General features: G+C 61.8%; 3 protein-coding genes across 4 annotated transcripts; 1 reads left to right on the forward strand and 2 right to left on the reverse strand.

Annotated features, from left to right (window-relative positions):
- The first annotated feature begins 1,559 nt into the window (after positions 1-1,559).
- Positions 1,560-2,636, forward strand: TSSK2 (testis specific serine kinase 2). The gene has a single exon (XM_060119358.1). The coding sequence runs from the start codon at positions 1,560-1,562 to the stop codon at positions 2,634-2,636; it is 1,077 nt and encodes a 358-aa protein (XP_059975341.1).
- A 1,680-nt stretch (positions 2,637-4,316) lies between these two features.
- ESS2 (ess-2 splicing factor homolog) lies at positions 4,317-13,903 on the reverse strand. Of its 2 annotated transcripts, XM_060118736.1 has the most exons (11): positions 13,755-13,903; positions 12,557-12,725; positions 12,364-12,465; positions 11,378-11,503; positions 10,420-10,589; positions 10,199-10,316; positions 9,789-9,922; positions 9,059-9,161; positions 7,618-7,727; positions 5,248-5,363; positions 4,317-4,855 (listed from the first exon to the last, which is right to left on the reverse strand). In XM_060118736.1, the coding sequence occupies exons 1-11, from the start codon at positions 13,887-13,889 to the stop codon at positions 4,576-4,578; spliced, it is 1,563 nt and encodes a 520-aa protein (XP_059974719.1). In that variant the 5' UTR covers positions 13,890-13,903; the 3' UTR covers positions 4,317-4,575. The 2 variants fall into 2 exon arrangements, with proteins under 2 accessions (XP_059974719.1, XP_059974721.1); XM_060118738.1 differs by lacking the exon at positions 11,378-11,503.
- Positions 13,904-17,039: 3,136 nt separating this feature from the next.
- On the reverse strand, positions 17,040-18,263 carry GSC2 (goosecoid homeobox 2). The gene is made up of 3 exons (XM_060118353.1): positions 18,008-18,263; positions 17,653-17,906; positions 17,040-17,144 (listed from the first exon to the last, which is right to left on the reverse strand). The coding sequence occupies exons 1-3, from the start codon at positions 18,261-18,263 to the stop codon at positions 17,040-17,042; spliced, it is 615 nt and encodes a 204-aa protein (XP_059974336.1).
- Positions 18,264-20,014: the final 1,751 nt, after the last annotated feature.

Raw genomic sequence — 20,014 nt, forward strand, 5'->3', positions numbered from 1 at the left:
CCCGCTGGCATCTGGACCCGGCTGCCCTGCGCTGAGATCTTCCACACAGACCTCTTGCCAGGGAGCTCTCCACGCTCCAGGTGTGTCCACGCACTGTGCTCTGGCCAGGACAACATACCTCCCAGCACCTGGGGGAGCCCTGCTGATCCCCTGCATGCGGGTTCCACAGTCACTCCCACCCACCCCCCGACAAACAGGACTTCCTCTCCCCCAACCCCCAGAGAACTGAGCACACACACGGCACGCCTCCTGTCCTGGCAACGCGCTACAGAGGACAGACAAGTGGACAGCAGGGCTTGCGAAACACCCGAGGAGATGCTACAGGAGGCCACGTTTCCCAAAGCAAGAACAAAAGGGTTTCCACATTGTTTCCAGGGGCAAAGACAGTCTGAGATGCAAAGATGATGTGCCCTCCCAGGGTTCCAACAGCTCACAAAGGTCCCAGCGACATAATTCAGGATCCCCCCTCACCCAGGTGCTTGCTCTTCACTGTCAGGGGTGCTGCTGTCCCCCAAGACCCCTGGGACCGCAGCATCAAGGCTCCACCCGAGGCCCTGCCCACTCACTGGCCAACGCACCAGAACCCAGTCTCCCTCTGTTGCCGGTCCCCCTCCCCACGGGCCTGCCCGGTCCAGCCTCCCCGTGCCTGGTCACAGGCGCTAGCCTCCGCTCACCCCTTCCCTATGTGCTCTTCCAGGACCCATCTTAAAACAGGACTTGGGTTCTGGCTGCTCCTGCCCCGGGACCTGCAGCAGCTGTCTCCCCTCCCTCTCCTCCACCTCCTCCTAACTCTGGGACTCAGCCATTCTCAGAACGGCCTTCCCTCCCCCACGCCCTTCCCTGCCTGGACCTATCACCCCCCCACCCCCGGAACGTGCATCTGCCAGCCCACTGGGGACTGGGCCGCCGGGCTGGGCACTCACAGCCTCTGGGCTGCCCTCTGCCCCAAGCACGCCCTGCTCTCTGTCACAGCACTGACCCACCCCCACCCCACCCCCGCTCCCCGGACAGCTGGTATTGTCTCCCAGGCTTGGAACCACCACCAGCCCGGCGGACCAGGGAAGTCCCTCCCCAGCACGGCGGGTTCTGAAGACACAGCCCCAGAGGGGGTGCTCATCACACCTCAAAGAAGGGGCAGGAAATTGGCCCTTGTGGGACAGAGGCCATTGCAGAGTCAGTCCCCACATCCAGGAGAGGGAAACGGGCGTGGGGCCCACACGCTGGCTGGACCTGGGCGGTCCCCTGGGCCTGACTCGGGACAGTGCAGCACAGCGAGGAGGAAGAGCAGTGAGGGTCACCACAGTCCTGGGCACCAGCTTCCTTCCAGCAGGCGGGGAGCAGCACTCCTGCCAGGCCAGCCTGACTTCCAGGGCTCCAGGGCCTGTCCCCCACCCAGTCCCCAATCCGGGCAGCCTGGCTTTATGACTTCACAGGGGACAATGCTGGGTGTTCCACACCTCCAAGTGCAGGCCCAGACCACAGTGCAAACGAGGACAATGCCTGCTGGCCCAGGTGGGGAGGGGATGTAGAGGGCAGCGGCGCCAGCTGCTCCTGGCACCATGGATGATGCCGCAGTCCTAAGGAAGAAGGGTTACATCGTGGGCATCAACCTAGGCAAGGGCTCATACGCAAAAGTCAAATCTGCCTACTCTGAGCGCCTCAAGTTCAACGTGGCCGTCAAGATCATTGACCGTAAGAAGACGCCCATGGACTTTGTGGAGAGATTCCTTCCCCGGGAGATGGACATCCTGGCAACCATCAACCACCACTCCATCATCAAGACCTACGAGATCTTTGAGACCTCTGACGGCCGTATCTACATCATCATGGAGCTCGGAGTTCAGGGCGACCTACTCGAGTTCATCAAGTGCCGGGGGGCCCTGCACGAGGATGTGGCACGCAAGATGTTCTGGCAGCTGTCCTCAGCCATCAAGTACTGCCACAACCTGGACGTCGTCCACCGAGACCTCAAGTGTGAGAACCTTCTCCTTGACAAGGACTTCAACATCAAGCTGTCCGACTTCGGCTTCTCCAAGCGCTGCCTGCGGGACAGCAGCGGGCGTGTCATCCTCAGCAAGACCTTCTGTGGGTCGGTGGCGTACGCGGCCCCCGAGGTGTTGCAGGGCATCCCCTACCAGCCCAAGGTGTATGACATCTGGAGCCTGGGCGTGATCCTCTACATAATGGTCTGCGGCTCCATGCCCTATGACGACTCGGACATCAAGAAGATGCTGCACATCCAGAAGGAGCACCGCGTGGACTTCCCACGCTCCAAGAACCTGACAGGCGAGTGCAAGGACCTTATCTATCGCATGCTGCAGCCGGATGTCAACCGGCGGCTGCACATCGACGAGATCCTCAGCCACTCATGGCTGCAGCCCCCCAAGCCCAAAGCCATGTTTTTGGCCTCCTTCAAGAGGGAGGGTGAAGGCAAGTACCGGGCTGAGTGCAAACTGGACACCCAGCTGGGCTCGCGGCCCGAGCACCGGCCCGACCACAAGCTGGGGGCCAAGAACCAGCACCGGCTGCCGGTGGTGCCTGAGAACATGGACAGGATGGAGGACTGGCTGGCTGAGACCTCCAGGGCGAAGGACCATCATGTCTCCGGAGCCGAGGTGGGGAAGGCGAGCACCTAGCGGTGCAGAGGGCCTGGGGGGCATGGCGTGGTGAGCACCCCATAATCTAAGTAGGAGGTAGAAGCTGAAGAAGGCACAGGTGCAAGAACAAGTAAAATCCGTCAATTAAACCATTATTTTGATTACGTTCTATTAGCTTTCTTCCACTTAGTAGCAAAGACTTTAAATCCTGACCACCAAATAAACCAGAGTGTATACAGCAGAGAGGCCCGTGAGGAGTCATTTTCTCTAGGACTCAGCACTCCCCTCCCTGCGGCGCAGGGGATCTGGAGTGGGGGCCAGGCCTCATGGGCAAGGACTCCGTGGCCGCCTGCCTGCCTGGCCCCCACGTGCCTCCCCACCCTGCCCAGCCCCAACTCAGGCAGCCCTTCCTCAACACCCCCCTCTCCCTTCATTCCCGCGGTTGGGCTGGGAGACCCCAAAGCCGAGACCTTCCAGTGGCATTCCCCCTGCCCCTAGCCCCGCCAAGCAGCCCTCATGCTTTATCAGCCATCACCCCCATCGGCGCCAGGTGGTCAGCACCTGGTCTTCTGTGGCCTTGCCTGGACAGCACCCCACATCTCGTTCACACCCACCCAGACCTCCACCCCCTACTTGCTGGGGGCTCCCTCAGGGCCAAACGCACCCTTCTCTATGGAGAATAAAGCACCCAAAGCGGCCCTTTCCTGATCCTGGACGGTCCCAGCCCTGCCCCCTTGGTGGGACACAGGGCACAGCCGGGACTTGGCTCCCAGGAACTTGCAGGACTTCCCTGAGGAGGAGCGCGGGCCAGCTGGTGCCCAGGCAGCCTCCAGCGAGCATGAGGATGGCCCACTGCAGGGTGTGCGTGCTCAAAGCGCGAGGGGCTCCCATCTGAGCAGACCCCAGGCTGCCTCTCTGAGCACAACCCGAGACCTAAAGAGCCTGTCTGGGAGCCAGCCCACCTCCCTGTGAGGGGTTGGCCCCAAGACTTCTGGGGTCAGGCACCAACAGCCTCGGGCCCAGAGGCAGGTGCCCGCCCGTGGTGCCCACGGCACTCTCGGGTCCAAATGGAGCCCAGCCCCACTGCTTGTGACACTGTGGCCCAAGTTACTGTTACATGGGGGTCTTGCTGGTGGGGTGACAATGGGGTGAGGTCAGCAACCCAGCAGCACGTGGCAGGCAGGGCCTGGAGCCCCGAGCAGAGGGAGGGAGGGGACATGGGGACGGCCCTGCTCACCTGAGCTGGAAGCCAGGTGCTTGGGAGGTGATGGCTGAGGCCACTGGGAAGGCGCCTCCCACGGGAGCAGCCTCACATGCAGGACCCGTGCAGCTGCATCACCAGCAAACCACACAGGTCAGGCCTGGCCAGGGAGGCTGTGGACCTGGGCCCAGAGCCCGGGTGAACCTGGCAGCAGGGGGACCAGGGACCAGCTCTTCATGCAGGAAAACCTGGGGCACAACTGCCAAGGGTTCTGCCCTCCCCAAGGGCGGACCGAAGGGCTGTGAGCTCAGCTCAGAGGCAGGTCCCCAGCCCTGGGGGCACCACCGGAAGCAACGCAGGCAGCAGCAAGAAAGGCTGGACACCCCGGCCCTCCGAGGGTCACCACCCAGCAGCCTCTTCCCGGGAGGTCTACAGTCCTGAGCGCAGGATGCAGGTGAGATGCAGGCACGAGGGTGACCCCAGGGCGCACAGGCCACAGGGCGGAGAGGCAGCCCCGCTGAGCTGTAGATTTTCTTTAATGAGGATTAAATAGGAACAGGTTGGGGTTTGATAGAAAAGCATGTCAGCAAGGCCCTGGGATGCTCTCCAAGGCCACGGGGCAGGTCCTGTGCCAGCCCAGCACCTGTCTTCTGGGTCTCCTGGGATGCTCGCTGCTTCGGGCTCAGGCCTGGGTCCCCAGAAAGCCAGAGTCCTCTGCTGGGCAGAGAGCTGCCCTGAGGGCTCCATGAAGCTCCCGCGGGCCCAGCCCAGGACGGACTAGAAGAAGTCCGAGGCTTTGCGCCGGGCGGGGAGCTGCAGCAAGTTGTCCGTGATGCAGGCCGGATCCTGGCTGAGGGGTGTGTGTGTGGCAGAGCCAAGAGCCGGTGTGCTCGTCGGGGTCTGGGGCCCGCTGGCTGGGGTCTTGAGGTGGGTAGAGCGTGCTGGGGATGGTGTGTAGCTGGCACGCAGGGCCCGGTCCGTGTACTTGCTGGCCGTCCTGCTCACGAGGCGCTGCAGGGCTGGGGACATGGCTGGGCTCAGGCCTTTGGGGGTGAGGCTGCAGCGGAAGGAAGGGGTGGATGAGAGGCAGGATTAGGCCCGCTGCAGGGCCTCCCTTGGCCCCACAGGAAGGCTCCCGGAAGATGCGTGATCATTCTGGGTGGGGACCTGGATGGCCTGGCCCAGACAGTGAGCCCGAGCCTGCAGTCGAGGGGTGTGGCTGCCCTCGGCTGAGAGGCTGCAGTGGACCCCAACCCTCTCCAAGGGCAGCGATAACACCGACTCCATGGGGTGGACAGGAGCTCAGTGGGGACAATGGGCCTAAAGGTGCCCCGCAGGTACGTGGGAGGAGGAGGCTGCACACAAGGCGGAGGGCCCCGCTCCGGCCGGAGGGACGGCCACAGGCCCCGGCCCTGAGAGCGCCCACTGCAGGGGCCGGGCCACCCTCACCTGGCTAGGTTCTCCGTCGCCCTCCGCAAGGCCTCCTGCTTCTTGGCCCGGTTCTTGGCAGCAGCCTCATTGGCCATCTTCAGCCCCAGCCGCTCCCTGCGGCCCGGCTCCAGGATCTAAAAGACAGCAGGCGTGGGGGAGCTGGGCCACTACCCAGCCAGGGAGTCCTTGCCACGGGGGCGCCGGCCTCTTCCCCTGGCCCCTGTGGTCCCAACAGCCCATCATCACTGCCCCTGAAAGCCCCCAACCAGCCTGAGCTGCCCACCCACCCAAGGCCCTCCCGGGTTCTTCATGAAGTCGGCACTGCCCGGTCAGGCACCTGTGGCCCCCTTCCAGGAAAAGGGCGTTTCAATATGCTTCCGTCTGACTGCCAGGGTGTACCAGCCTCTGCGCTTCCATAGAGAACTTCAAGAAATGTTTCGTGGGCCTGTCTTTCTGTTTGTTTGTTTTAAAGATTTATTTATTTAATTTTATTTTATTTTTGGTTGCGTCAGGTCCTAGTTGCAGCACACGGGATCTTCGTTGAGGCATGTGGGATCTTCATTGTGGCGCACGGGCTTCTCTCTAGTTGTGGCATGTGGGTTTTTCTCTTCTCTAGTTGTGGCGTGCAGGCTGCAGAGTGCGTGGGCTCTGTAGTTTGCAGCACACAGGCTCTCTAGTTGAGGTGCGTGAGCTCAGTAGTTGTGGTGCGTGGGCTTAGTTGCCCCGCAGCATGTGGGATCCCAGTTCCCCGGCCAGGGATCTAACCCGCGCCCCCGCATTGTAAGGCGTACTCTCCACCACTGGACCACCAGGGAAGTCCCTGGGCCTGTCTTTCTATTGTTTTTTTGTTTCCTTTCTCACTTGCAGGAGTTTCATCTATGTTGGCTATGTTAACGTACACTGTTCAGATTTCTCTTCAGTTATCTGCTTGTAGTTTTACTTTTGATGTTTTCCGCTGTACTCGAGGTTGTCATCTTCCCGTAGCGCTATCCAGCCCCCACTCCCTTCATGATTTCTCCCTTTGCTGTCGTGTTTAGAAAGCCTTCCTGCCTCAACGTCACATTAAACGCTGACTGGTATGTTATTCTGAGGTTTAACATTTGCTGTTTTAACATTCAACTTTTCCATCTTTCCGGAACTCATCCTGCTGTGTACACTGAGGGCCTGGCTTGTTACCCTAGCTCCACACACTCAGCACGGTGCTCCAAATCCTGCCTGGGCGCTGGGACCAGGCTCAGGCCTCACCCACCTGCCAAGGGTGGCTCGCTTCAACGCCTGACGGCACACATCCCCCTGCAAGTTTTTCTCAGCTGTCGCCGCATCCCAGGCTGAGAACCAAGGTGCCCAGGCCCCGCGCACGCTGTCTGGCCACACGTCACCCCTGCACTGGGGAAGCGCCTGCCCCTCGGCCACCAGGTTTCTGCCGCACAGGTCTGTGCTTTCTCTCCAAGCCAGTTGCTCCTTTGATTGTATGTTTCTGTTGCTACAGTGACTGACACTTTTGCCTTTGCATTCCACATCGGTGCTGCCTGTGTTTAAAGAGACCCGCGACCCTGTCCCCTCCGCAGACCTATGTGAATTCCAAATTCCGTGCCCCATTCTTTGGGGTTTCAAAGCAGATGACATGACCCTGCAGCCTTCAGTCTCTGTGGCACCACCCACCTCTGCCACCAGCACCCCCCCGAGCACCTGACAGTAGGCGCAAGGCTCTGGGGACCTCCCCCACTTCCCCCCCAAACCACACCCATCGCTCAGTTTCCCCACAAACTGTGTGCAGACCAGGGACCTGCCTTCCCAATGTCGCTCTGGGGCCCCACCTGCCTGCCTGTTCGCTGGCGCCTTCCCGGGCCACCCCATCCCTACAAACCACCTGCCACCCGGCCCCCTCGCCTGCCTGCCTGGCCCACAAAAGGCCTTCCTCCTGGGCTCCAGGCCTTGTGAACCTCAACTCTGACTGCTCCTATGACACCAGGCTGGGGGCGCCTGATCTGGTTCTCCCGTAACCAGAGGCCTCTCTCTGCAAGGACACAGCCCTCCTAAGGACACAGCCACATCCCACGGACACTAGGGTTCTGGGACCCTTCCCGCCCTCAGGCTGCAGCACAGCAGGAGTTCCTGGCCCACCTGAGACCGCCTCTCATCTCTGAACAGCCCCATCCTCCGGGCCTGCAGGCTCAGAGCGGCCCCGGCAGCTCCCTGCCTTGGTGCTTTGAACCCCCCCGCCCCAGTCTCTCCCCGAACCCAGCCACCTGCTCACGCCTGTCCTCAGTGCCCAGTTCTACGTGGAAGTGCAGTGCCTGCCCAGGTGTGCAGCCCATCTGCTGTGCACGGAGCTATGGGTGCTCAGGAGGCCCTGCGTCCACCCGTGCTGCTCCCACCGCGACCCACCTTGAAGGCTGGCCCTGGCGTCCTGTCCACGTAGGGCGTTTCAGATCCTTCGACTCTCAAGGGCGTGTTCTCGACCTCCCCCCAGGTCATCAGTGGGGACTCGTTCACACCTGCGGATGGAGAGCCCACAGCCAGCTCAGGCCTGGGACCCGGATGGGGGTCGCAGCTCACAAGCACCAAGGCCAGCAGCTGCCCTCTCTCCTTCCCAGGACCAGAACCCGGCACTTCTGACCTCTGGGAGGGAAATATCAAGGTCAGCCCATGCCCCTGCACCATGGGGTTTAGCCTGGGGTAGGCAGCTTCGCAGAGAAGCTGGGCTGGGTGAGTTAGATCCCCATCCTAGCACAGGGCCAGGGGGCCCTCGGAGGATAGTCACAGGACCCCGCTGCAGGGAGGAGATCCAGGGCCTTCCAGGGCTCCCAAACCTCCCAGGATCCTGGGCAAACCGTGGTGCCTCCACAGGCCCTTGCCATGGCACAGCCACTGGTGACCCTGGGTGCAGAGAGAGACCAGCGTGTGCCCAGGAGGCCACCCGAGTCTCATGTGCCCGCTGTGATCTCTGGGCTTAGGTTTGTGAGCACCGCACACCTGCTGATGTGAGACCCAGAACTAGGAAAAACTACCCAAGACTGACAGGGACACCCAGCCCAGGCCAGTGGCACAAGGCAGGTGGCCTGAGGGAAGTGCACATGGCCCTGTAGGACCTCTCAGGCCCGTCCTGCCCACCTGCACGGGCCAGGCACGGCCCCTGGAGGCCCAGGTGCACCCAGTCTCCTGCAGACTGAGCTTGGCTTCCATGCGCAGGATGCCTACCCAGAGGCTTCCCTGGTGGCGCAATGGTTAAGAATCCGTCTGCCAATGCAGGGGACATGGGTTCAAGCCCTGGTCCGGGAAGATCTCACATGCCGTGGGGCAACTAAGCCTGTGCGCCACAACTACTGAGCCTGCGCTCTAGAGCCCACGCTCCACAACAAGAGAAGCCCCCGCAATGAGAAGCCCGTGCACCACAATAGAGTAGTCCCTGCTCTCAGCAACTAGAAAAAACCCACGTGCAGCAGCTAAGACCCAATGCAGCCAAAAGTTAAATAAATAAATAAATAAATAATTTTAAAAAAGGACGCCTGTCCAGCGCCCACTGGACTCACTGGCCTCCCCACCAAGGCCCTCCGCCTGCTCACCAGGCCAGTCTGTCCCGCTGAGCTCAGGGCGATCCACAGGAACCACCCAGCTAGACCAGCTAGAACAGCTGGCCCCACACGTCCCAGGTCGGGCCTGCCTGAGAGCCCAGCCACCCACAGCCCTATTCAGCCCTGGCACAGATGGGACCCTGGGCCCGAGTCACATGAGGCACGGTGCAGACCCAGGGGAGCGCCAGGAGTGCCAGGCCAGCCGGGCAGCCCACCTCCCCCCAGGCCGTCCCACCAGCGGGCGTGTTTCTCACCAGGGGCAGGAGAAGGCGTGGCAATGAATCCAAATCCGCCGACGCGAGGGGACTCCTGGGGGATAAGCTCCTTGCCATCTGGGCCCACCTTGCCCTGTTTGTGCTGGAGCGAGAGGAGAGGTGGTGTCAGGGGCCTAGGCCATCCCCGCTGGCTGACGGGAAGAGGCTGCCCACCCCCCCTTCCTGGGTGCAGACCCAGGGGAAGCGGGGAGGACCCTGGCCCTTGCAAGGACCTTGAGGACCCGTCAGAGCAGCAATCAAGCAAGGAAGCACCTCCGCCTTCCATGCCGAGCCACACCTTACATGCGTTACCTTCAGGGGCTACTGACTTCAGGGCCCTGTGGGGAGCTATGCTAACTGGGGCAACTGTGCTTGATGGCTCCCACAAGGCACCTGTAAAAGCCTCCAAAACAGTCCCCCAACCTCCCACCTCCTCAACGCCATGACCACCGGAGTCACCGCCCTGCAGTAAATCCAGGGTCAGGAACCTCTGCTGTCCGCCACACCGAGCCCAGCCCACCCCATGGGAACTGGAACAGACCTAACCCACAGAATGTGTCTGATCGAAGCCTCCACGAATGGAGAAGAGACTCAGACCCCGCCACATAGGGACCCAGATACACCCCCACCGCCGAGCCCTGCTGAGCCCAAGGATGGTCCTAACATTTGGGGGTAGCCAGGACCAGAAAGGCGGGGATGCCCATGCCACCCCGCTGGCCCATACCCTTACCTGGGCATTGAGGGCAGCGGCCTGCTGCAGCTGGGACCTGCTGAGGGCCTGGCTAAAGGGGTCCCTGAGGAAGCGGGTGTTCTTATGCACCACCTGCCGTGGCTTCTTAAAGAGCTGCTCTTCGTCGGGGACGCCTGGCAGCGGGAGCAGAATCGCCTCAGCGTCAGGGTGGGCAGGCCCCCCGCCCCTCGCTCAGGGCCTGAGGGAGAGGAGCTGGTTCCCCACGGAGCACAGCCTGAATGCAGCTGGGGGAGCCACACGACCGCGCAGACTCCACAGGCGAACCTGCCTGCCCTGAAACGGACCGGGACCCCCAAAGGCCCAGAGTACAGGGGGCACAGACACACACTCCCAGAAACCAATCCAAACCTTCAGCCCCAGCCTGCACCCCCACCCGGCCCACCGCTCACCCTCTGGGTAGTACATGAGGGAGTTCTTGGCCTTGTACTTCCAGGTCTCCACACCAGCCTGGCCACTCTCCACGGCTTGACACTCTGCCGACGGGAGCGCAAGATTATCCTTCTGCCTCTGCGTCATGGTGGAAGCACAGGTCAGGGAGGACCCCCGGCCCTGGGCCCTGGCCCGGGGACCCCCACCCCGAGTGGGTACCACGGACCCTGCACCAGGGCACCTTCTCAAACTCCTCCTCGGCCTGGTAGAGCCATGCGTGGCGCGCCCGGCTCTTCTCCTTGGCCACTTCCATGATCTCCTGGAAGGAGGCGTTGTCCTCACTCGTGTGCCGGCTCAGGAAGACGTCCAGGCTGGGCAGGGGTTCCCTTTCCTCCTCCTCTGTGGCCTCTCCTGTGCAGGGGTGCAGGCAGGTGACACGAAACCATCATGCAGTCACTCGGTCCCAGGAACCCTGTCTCTGGCCTTGGGTCTGTCCGTGAGAACCCACACTGCCAGACAACACCCCCTTGGGGGGAATCAACTCCTCCAGCTGCCCAGGGATCCCCCAGGGGCCCTTCCCATCTGCTGGATACCAGTGAAGAGTGCACTCTGACTCAGGCCGGGAGGGGGCGTCAGGCGTTAGAGCAGCATGATCACAGGGGGTCCTCCCACACCAAAACAGTGCCTGTCCTGTAGGCCCTGCCTCCAAAACCCTGGGCTGTCCCCCTGTCCCTTATCCTGACTCCCTCCCTTCTTGGTATCTGTGCTAAAGGGGGGTGACTGTCACCTAAGCCTTGTGACCCGCTAGCGGACCTGATGGCAAGGACCCTGTATTATCTAGCAGTGGGCGGGGGGGCACCTAACAGGCACTGGGCCACACCCCGGGCAGCCCTGGCCACTGCCAGTGAAAGGGCAGCCCGCTGAGGTGGTGCAGCACCGCATACAGCAGTGCAGGTGCGGTGGGGACGACGGGGGAGGGCCTCTACTCCACCCCCGACCACCTGCCAGGCAGCGTGCAAAGCACTGTGCCTAAAAGGTCAAGACGAGTGTCAGAAAGGTGGGCACTCAGACCCCGTCCCGCCACCAAAAGCTCTGGGACCTGCAGAGGTTACTGCCCTCCTGAGCCTCAGTCCCCTCGCCTGCAACCGTGAACTACATGGTGCCTACGCTCAGGTTACTCAGGGGATTCCTGCATTTACCGAAAAGTAAGGGGGATTCAAAGGAAAGGAATCTGCCAACAGTCTGTGATTCTCGAGCCACATCGCAACGGAGAACCACGCTCTGAGGACACACAGGACGCGCTGTGACTGGCAGGAGGCTGGGTTCTGGAGCAGAAAACGTCACACATGTGCTCGCACAGGGCACCAGTGCCAGCGGAGGACACTGTGGATGAGACGCCGGTAGAGAGCAGCTCATGGCCATCTACACACACACACGTCCACCCCTGATGAAGCAACGACTGAGAGGAGGCCCAAGGCACACTGTTCACAGGGCCCAAGATGCTCCTTCTGGGGAAGGCTCCCCGGAAAAGTCAGGATGAATCTTTACACTCCAGTAAGCGTGCTGGAGACCCGGAGGCCCAGGCACACCCTAGGTGCAGGACATGCAGACGGGAGCAAAAGGACCTGCTCTTGTGGAGGGAGAAACGGTAAACAAACAGAAACGCCTTTTAAACTGGCGTGTCCTCCAGCAAGAAAACAGAGCCAGGTGGCAAATCACAGAGAACAGGGTGAGTGACTGCGCTGGGAGGTCAGGGAAGGTTCCCTGACAGGCAGCATCTGAGCAGAGACCTGAAGGAAGAGAAGGAGCAGCCATGCAGTCACCCACAGGGGGCGACCAGCTCAGGAGAAGCAAGTGCAGAGGCCCTGAGGCATCTGAAGGAGGCAGTGAGGGAAGGAGCCCCCGCCCCAGGCTCATGACGCCCCCCCGGACAGAGGTTGGTACAGTGAGCAGGCCAGCAAGAGGGGAGGCGAGATTCCCATGCCACAGAGGAGGGCCGGAGGCTCAGATGACCCCCATGTTTGGGAGCTGGACCCAGATCTTCTGCCTCCTAGACCCCATGGGTTGCCCTTTAAGGAGAGACCCTCAGGGACAAGAAGGAGTCTTCCCCTGAACACCCCAGGGCCCCACAGACAAGGTCCCCAGGCAAACCCAACAGTGTGAGGGAAATGGGGCGCTCACTCACCATCGCCGTCCTCCAGGCTGTGGCCCCGGCCCCGGGCCTTACTGCTCACCACCCCGGTGCCCGTGTGCACCTCAGGGGTTTCAAATGTGGCTGGAGTCACATCTGGGGAAAGAGAGGGGACAGGGATTGAAGGGAGCCTGAAGCAACAGTTCAGCGGGGGTCCCCTCCCGCCCCCCCACAGGACTCCTCTTACAGGGCGGAGGGGGCTCTCGGGACATCTTGCCCAGGGCAGAGCCAAACTTGATGGCAATCTGGCGCATCCGTTCCAGGTCTCCATTCTCCTCGGCCTCCAGGTACTCCTTCTGTGCCTGCAGCTTCTCCACATCAGGAAAGAAGTCCCTCTGGATGACCGTCTGGAGGCCCTAAAGGCGCGATCAGAACACAAGTCAGAGCTCCCGTCTGCCTCTCCCCTGCCACTCAGCCCACAGGGTACGTGTGAGGCCCCCAACCTCTGTCCAGACCAAGAATCCCCAGAACTTGGGGGAACACAGTGCTGTAATTTTTTTTTCTTTTTTGGCCACGCTGTGCTGCTTGTGGGATGTGGGACCTTAGTTACTCTACCAGGGATTGAACCCAAGCCCTTGGCAGTGAGAGCGTGGAGTACTAACCACTGGATCTCCAGGGAACTTCCACTGGGTGCACTTTCAAAGCCTTCTCTCTCCCTCACTAACTGGTCACTTTCATTCTCCTTTGCTGGCTCCACCTCCACACCAGCTGGACCAATGTGCGTGTTGCCACCTTCATTCCACCCATGATCTCCTATTTCCAGTCTGAATCCTTCACCGGGATGCCTTCAGCCAATCACCCCACCACCAGCACTGGTGGAGATTCCCAGCTTCGCACCTCCAGCCAGACTTGCCCCTGAGCTGCACGTCTGCACACCCAGCTGCCCATTAACGCCACCTGCCTGCACATCCCAGGAGCTTCCCAAACTTAACCAACTTCCTCCCAGCCCCGTGCCAGCTCCTCCTACTTCAAGGGCGGTGGGATGCCCACCCGCTCAATGATGCTGCCACAGTGGCAGCCCGTTTCCAGGACCCCCAGCCTTAACATTTGCCATTATCGCTCTCCAAGAAACCCTCTTTGTCACCATCCTCCCAAATTCCTACTGACCCTTTAACAGAACCTTGTTTTCCTGACACCCGCCCCCCCTCACCGCGTACAGACACATCCGCCCCTTCTGCTCCCTGACAGCAGGGACACCTTGCTCCACACTGTGCTTATTTGTCCCCCCGACTGTCCACATCCCGAGGGCAGAGACTCGGGCTGCTCCACCTTCGCGAGCGTACAAGAGCGTCGGTACCCAGGGAGCGACCCGGGGGAGCGCGGGGCGGGGGAGCGCGGGGCAGGGAAGGGGCCTGGAAATCGCTGGCGTCCACGCCGAGTCCTACCTCGATGTACTCCTCCTCGTCCAGGACCCGCTGCCTGCTCGTCGGAGCCCCGGCCTCTCCGGCGGCGCGCTTCCTCCGGGGCCCGGACGCCGCGGGCACCAGCACGGCCCGGACCGAAGCGCCAGGCGTCTCCATTGCTATCCCAGCACCGCCCCGGCGGCTCAGGCGCGGCGCAGGCCGGGGGCGGGGCGCTCCAACTGCGCATGCGCCTGAAACAGCCCTACCAATGGGGTAGCCGCGCGTTTCGAAGGCCGGCCCGCGCTCCGTGTGACGTCACCATGAGCCCTGAGCTTTATGGGAGTTGTAGTCTTCGTCCCGCCCCGCTCTGGTCTTTAGTATCTGGGCTGTGGGAGCCACGGGGCGCTGCGGTAGGGGCTAGGGGCATGTTGCTCCCGCTAGTCGTGAAAAATTAAAGCACTACGGAATTGGAAGACTTGGAATTCCAATTTCTCGCAAATAATCAATATACGCTTCTATGTTATTTAAAAAAATACGCTTCCGAAATTTTGGTTATATATGAGTTTCAAACTTTTTATTCAAAGTTTATGCAAGAAAATAAATGTCTGGTGCCTAAGTGCCAGAGTTGGCTTCCCAGAAGGCTAATCCTCATTGAAATGGACAAGAAAATTGTCTAAGCATTTCTCACGAAAGATCATTTCTTCCCCAAAGGTTGTAAATTATGTCAATTTCTGCCCCAGAACGATTCAGTACAATTCAGTGGGGACTCCATGGTATGATTCCTCCCCTTGTGGAGCTGACAGTTGAACGCAGAAGACAGACACTAATCAGATCATCCCACAAACAAGCATAACCCTGCAGCGGGCAGGTGCAAAAAAAAAGAATCCTACCTAGGGGCCATCCTACCCAGGGGGTATCTTACCTAGGGAGCATCCTACCCAGGGGACCTCCTACCTAGGTTGTAGCCTACCTAGGGGACAGCCTACCTAGGGGGCGGTCAGGTGAAGTTCCCCAGGAAGGAAGTGGTTGCAGATCCAAAGGATGAACAGGCATTGAACAGGTGGAGGGGGAGAGCATGTGCAAAGTTCCAGTGGGAGGAGACCTTTGGATACACAAAGTGCAAGGAGCAGTGGGGTGGGAGCTGACGCCAGAGGGGCAGGGCGAGGCTGCATGGGGCTCGTGGGTCATGGGTCACAGCGAGTTTTTTCTTTGTTCTGGGAGTAGTGGGAGCCCTGGGAGTGCTGTAGGCAGCGGAGAGGCATGTTCAGAGTTGCACCCTGACTTTTATGGAGAATGAATCACAGACGAACCAGAGTAGGTACAGGTGAACCAGTTGGAGGCAGCTGCAACGGTCAAGGTGAGAGATGACAGCGATTTTCATCAGGATGGTGCAGTCGAAGCTGGGGAGAAGGCAGATTCTGGGATTGTTTGGGGAGGTAAAATCGACTTGCCATTGGCCTGGGTTTGGTGGGTGAGGGAGAAGAGGGGTCAGGGCGCCTGCCCCTAGCTCTCTGGCTCACGCATTGAGGATGCACAGGGAAACAGCCTGTCATGGACAAAGTGACCTAGAGGAACACTGGGCTTCCAGGTGGAGTCATCAAAGGGACAGCTGGACATAACTGCCTAGCACAGGGGAAAACCCTGGGCTGGGATGTAAATGTGAGACGGAGATGGGACTCAAGCCTGAGGGTGGATGAGATAAACCAGGGTGAGAATGGATATGAGAGGGGAGAGTCTGGGCTCGGCCCAAGGACACCTGTGTTACAGGCAGCTGCGGGACGAGCCTGCCCAAGATAGCTGGAGAGGAGGGAACAGCCAGGAGGGCAGCATAACTACTGGTCCCTTGAAAGCAGAGCACTGATCATGGGTGCCCCACACCATGACATAAAGCCACTCAGCCTAAGAGGGCGAGCTTTCTGGGACCAGGGGGATGAGGGTGTCCCAGCTGTGGGGAAGCTCCACAGGCAGGCTGTGCCATCTCCAGGGATACGGTTAGGATTCAGGAAAACGGGCTCTGTGACAGCAGGAAGTGTGCATCCTGGAGGGTGAGTGAGAGCTGCTGTCCTGCCCAGGGACCCCTCGTGCTCTGTGTTCTCTGACCTGACCTGCCTCAGAGAGTTCTGCCCAGGAGCTGCCCTGGCTTCTGCACCTTTTGTGGAGGGACTGTGTCTCCTGCCAGATACCCACTTGCATCCCTCCAGAACCTGTGAGGAGGCAGAACAAAGTCCCCACGCCAGGTGAGGGGGGTGTTAGGTGCCTCGCGCCCACCATACAGGCCAGCTTGGGGAACTGAAGCCTTGTTTTCACGCTGTCCTTGCTGGGGCCAGGATGATGGAGGGGACAGCATTTTCCAAGGCAGTGGAGGGGGGGATTCTCCTAATTGAACCTGGTCCCGCCCCACAGGGTGGCAGAGATTGGCTGCTGTGAGGGAGGCAGACACTCCTGCATGGAAACCCCAGAGCTAGGAAACCAAGGATCCCCACCCAAGAAGCAGCTTCTAGAGGCCAGTGAAGGGTGCCGGGCCACGATCTGTGGGGCAGTCTGCTCTGCTGGGCCCACCCTGGCACAGGGACAGAGGACTCACTGGGCTGTGACAAGCCTGCCCCCTACTCCCTGGGAAGGAGAGGAGGGGCAGGTCCCGGCTGGGTGTGGAGTGGAGCCACGGAGGACTTTGAGTCTGGACTGCTTTCTCAGAGCTTGTAGTAGCTTGTTTATTTCTCAGTATCCACACAAGACTCACAAGATTGAACAGCGGGAACGGGGCTTCTGGAGATTACCTCACTCAGCCTTCTTATTCCGCGGGTCAGGACGTCCAGGCCCCTGGCACCAGCCCCGGGACGCAGAGACCCCACCCGCCCAGCCTCTGGAGGGGTCTAGGCCAGTCAAGGGGGCTGCGTCCCTGCTGAGGAGATAACTGAGGCCAGCAGGAAGTGGGCGGGGAGGAGGACGCTGGGTGCCACTGTTGACAAGGGGTGGCTCCTGTCCTGGGGTGGCTTGGTGCCTCCTGGGGTGTAGTGGGGGGTTGAGGAAATTGATCTGCTCTATGCCCCGCACCCCACCCCCGAATCTCCCCGGCCCTCCTGCCCGCTTGCGCTTGGGAGGGAAGGCGCATGGAGCACGGAGCATCAGTGCGCTCTCCTTCCGCGAGGCGGGTGGGGCGGGGACACACGCAGAGGGGCTCCCGCGTTGAGCTCCAGGGCGCAGGCAACTGGGCAGACACCAGGTTAGAGGCTGGTGTCCTCTACCAACTCCTATTAGGGTAGGTATGTCCTCTCCCTGAGCCGGCCTCAGAGGGTGCCACCGAGCCCAGGAGTAACTCTGCAGCCGTCAGCAGCTCTCCTTCGGGGGCTTCTTGGCTCCCGGCAGGAGCCTCGCGGACGCCGATGTGCGCTTCTGGTGTCGCCACTTGGCACGGCGGTTCTTGAACCAGACCTGAGGAGGAGGGGCGCTCAAGCAGGTCCAGCCCCGGACCCGCGTCCCGCGCGTTTCCCAAGTGGACCGGCCGGGGCTTCGGGACGGACGCGGGCTGCGGGGCCAGCCCCGCGCAGCGGCTGCGCCACCGTCCCTCATCCGCTGCCGATGGGGACCGGGGCTCGGGCCGCGGGACCCCTTTCCCACCCGGAGCGTTCTCCCCGCCCGCCCCTTCCCACCCCCGCCTTCGTCCGACGGCGCCCGGGACACCCCTTCAACAGCTTCGCGCTCTTCCGAGTTCCCCAAATTCCGGAACAGAGACGCGCGCCTCATTTGTCTTGGGCCGGGGTGGGGGATTAAAACTAAGGAAAAGAAAACGAGCCCGACCTCTGCTCCAGCCCGCGCCCTTCCTCCCGCGCCATCCCCAGGCGCCGCTTCCAGGGACCCACCCGGCTCCCCTGCTTTCCCGGGGCCTGTGCGCCTCCGCCCACCACGCGGGGCCGGCTCTTCCAAGGCTGCAGGCACCCACCTCCACGCGCTCTTCGCGCAAGCGAATGCGGCCGGCCAGGCGCTCGCGCGTGCCCACGTCGGGGTACTGGTTTTGCACGAAAAGCGCTTCCAGCGCCTGCAGCTGCTCCTCGCTGAATATGGTGCGGTGGCGCCGCGTGCGCCGCTGTGGGCCAGGGCCGCCCGCGCCGGGCGGCTCCCCGGAGCCCTCGGTGGGTGCGGCCAAGGGCAAGGGCGCCGCGGGCCCCAGCCTCAGCGGCCACGGCAGCCGCGTGCCTGCGGGATGAGGGCGCGGTGAGGCGCGGGCCGGGGGCCGGGCTCCGCTCCCCGCCACGCCGCCCCGGGTCCCTCAGCTCCCGCGCCCCGCGCCCACTCACCCAGGCCGGCGGCCGGCTCCGGGGACCCGCGGGGCGCCGCGCGGGGGCCGCAGCAGCAGCAGCAGGCGCAGGGCACGGCCTCGGGCGCCCCAGGCTCCCGCGGCTCCGGGGGGCTCTGGCGGCCGGCGGGCGGCGGCGGGCGGGCGACCCGGGCCGGGGGGCTGCTCTCGGGCAGGCCGGAGAGGATGTGCTCGATGGAGAAGGGGCAGGGCCGCCCGGGACCCCTGCGGCCCGCCGCGACCCGCGCCGCCGCCATTCCTCACGCCCGCCGCCGCCGCCGCCGCGGGAATATATCCGTCGGGGGGGCGCGCCGTAATCCCCGAGACGGGCGCCGCGTCCACGCGGGTTAATCCCGCCGCGCGGCCAGGAGCGTGCTAATCCCCGGCGGCGGCGGAGGCGGGCGGGAGCGGTCGCAGGAAGCCCTGCGCCGCTAGTCCATGCCCCCGACTCGCAGGGCTGGCAGAGGCGCGCAGGGCCGCCTCCACTGCCCGCCGGCACCCGGTCCAACCCTGCGGCGTGGGCAAGGGCCCGAGGACGCCTGGACCACGGCAGCCCCTGGGCGCGGGGCCGCCTCCTGGTCCAACTCCTGGGTGCCCTGGTCCTGTAGCCACCGCGGCCAGGGCTGGTTCCTTGTCCCCTTCGGGGACCTACCAGGTGGAGGAGCAAGTCTGGAGAACAGCCCCCCCCAAACCGCACAGTCTCCTGGCCCCCAAACTCCTGAGCCCCAACCTCAAATGGGGCCCAATACCCTCGGCAACCCCGCGGTCCCACCGCACTTCGGCCCAAATTCCCCCGCCCCCTCCACACACATACTTAGGAGCCCGGGTCTCAACCTCGTGGAGGAAACGGGGGTGCGGGTGGGAAGCTATCTCTGCTCATCACTAAACCCGCAGCCCCACTGCCCTGAGCCCCCAGTTCTTTGCCTTTTCTCCTGGGCCCCATCGGAGGCCCCACTTATGTGCTCTGGGGAAACTTATCATCTGCTTTCCGGTACTTCCCAGAATCCACCCCAAACCATTACCACCCCCTCCCCATCCTCATCACAGCCATTCTTCTCAGGAGCTGACTCCTCCTGTGCCCACACCCCCACTCCTCAGCTCCGTCCACACCATCTCTCCGGGTCATTCTGCCCAACTCTGTCGGTGGCCTGCACTTTGCCAAGTTCCAGGAAGACCATTTTATCCTCATCTAAGCAGTGTCAGACAGCTGGCCAGGACTTCTGCTGAAGGCCTTCTCTGGACCTCTGAAAAGTTACTGTGTGGCTCACAGGACAGAGCAGCAGACGGCCTGGCTTCTGCCCCAGCTGTCACTTCCTGGCTGTGGGATAGGTTCCTTCACCACCACCACCCCCTGCCGTGCCTCAGTTTCCCAATCTATAAACTGGCATAATAATAGCGACCTAACTCTCAGGTGCTTGGAGGGCTCAACCAGTTACTGTGTGCGAGGTTAGAACCCCGCTGGGCAGGGGCCTCCATGAATGGCAGGTACCATTAGGGGGGCAACACACGGTCTCATGCTTCTCCTCCCACCTCACACACTTTTCAAGCTCCCTTGCTGACTCCACTCTGGTGTCAGTGAGGACTCTGGACTTCAACTGACAGAACCTGCTGACTCAACTGTCATAAGAGTCCTGACACCAGCTGCCCAGGATCTGTTAATCTGGAAGCTCTGTGAGGGAGCCACCACATCTGTGAGTGGGCCACCTCATGGTCACAAGATGGCTGCCACTGCCCCAGAGCTCCCATCTCTTCCCACGTGTCCCTTTGGGTGACCCTGGAAACCTCGCCCAGCCAACTTCCCTCGCAGAACCATGTGCTCACCATTAGATCAGAGAGGAACCTGGGGGTCAACTACCCATCGAAGTCAGTTCCTCAAGGATGGGGGCTACAGGGTCAGTGGTCATAAAGGCTGGGCCCTAGTTGTTCCTTTATCCCTCCCCATTTCTGAAGCTTCAGACACCACCTCTGTGCCAAGGACTCCCCAGTTGATACCTCCAGCCTGACTTCT

The sequence above is a fragment of the Mesoplodon densirostris genome, chromosome 15 (assembly GCF_025265405.1).
Source record: "Mesoplodon densirostris isolate mMesDen1 chromosome 15, mMesDen1 primary haplotype, whole genome shotgun sequence".
Taxonomy (NCBI): Eukaryota; Metazoa; Chordata; class Mammalia; order Artiodactyla; family Ziphiidae; genus Mesoplodon; species Mesoplodon densirostris.

Coding starts and splice junctions, on each gene's coding strand:
- ESS2 (XM_060118736.1), bottom strand. CDS start 13,889: ATGGAGACGCCTGGCGCTTCGGTCCGGGCCGTGCTGGTGCCCGCGGCG. Junction 5,364..7,617: donor CGCCAGGGCCAGCCTTCAAG/GTGGGTCGCGGT, acceptor GCTGTCTTTTAG/ATCCTGGAGCCGGGCCGCAG. Junction 4,856..5,247: donor GCGACGGAGAACCTAGCCAG/GTGAGGGTGGCC, acceptor CTTCCGCTGCAG/CCTCACCCCCAAAGGCCTGA.
- GSC2 (XM_060118353.1), bottom strand. CDS start 18,263: ATGGCGGCGGCGCGGGTCGCGGCGGGCCGCAGGGGTCCCGGGCGGCCC. Junction 17,907..18,007: donor GGAGCCGGCCGCCGGCCTGG/GTGAGTGGGCGC, acceptor CTCATCCCGCAG/GCACGCGGCTGCCGTGGCCG. Junction 17,145..17,652: donor TGCGCGAAGAGCGCGTGGAG/GTGGGTGCCTGC, acceptor CCTCCTCCTCAG/GTCTGGTTCAAGAACCGCCG.
- TSSK2 (XM_060119358.1), top strand. CDS start 1,560: ATGGATGATGCCGCAGTCCTAAGGAAGAAGGGTTACATCGTGGGCATC.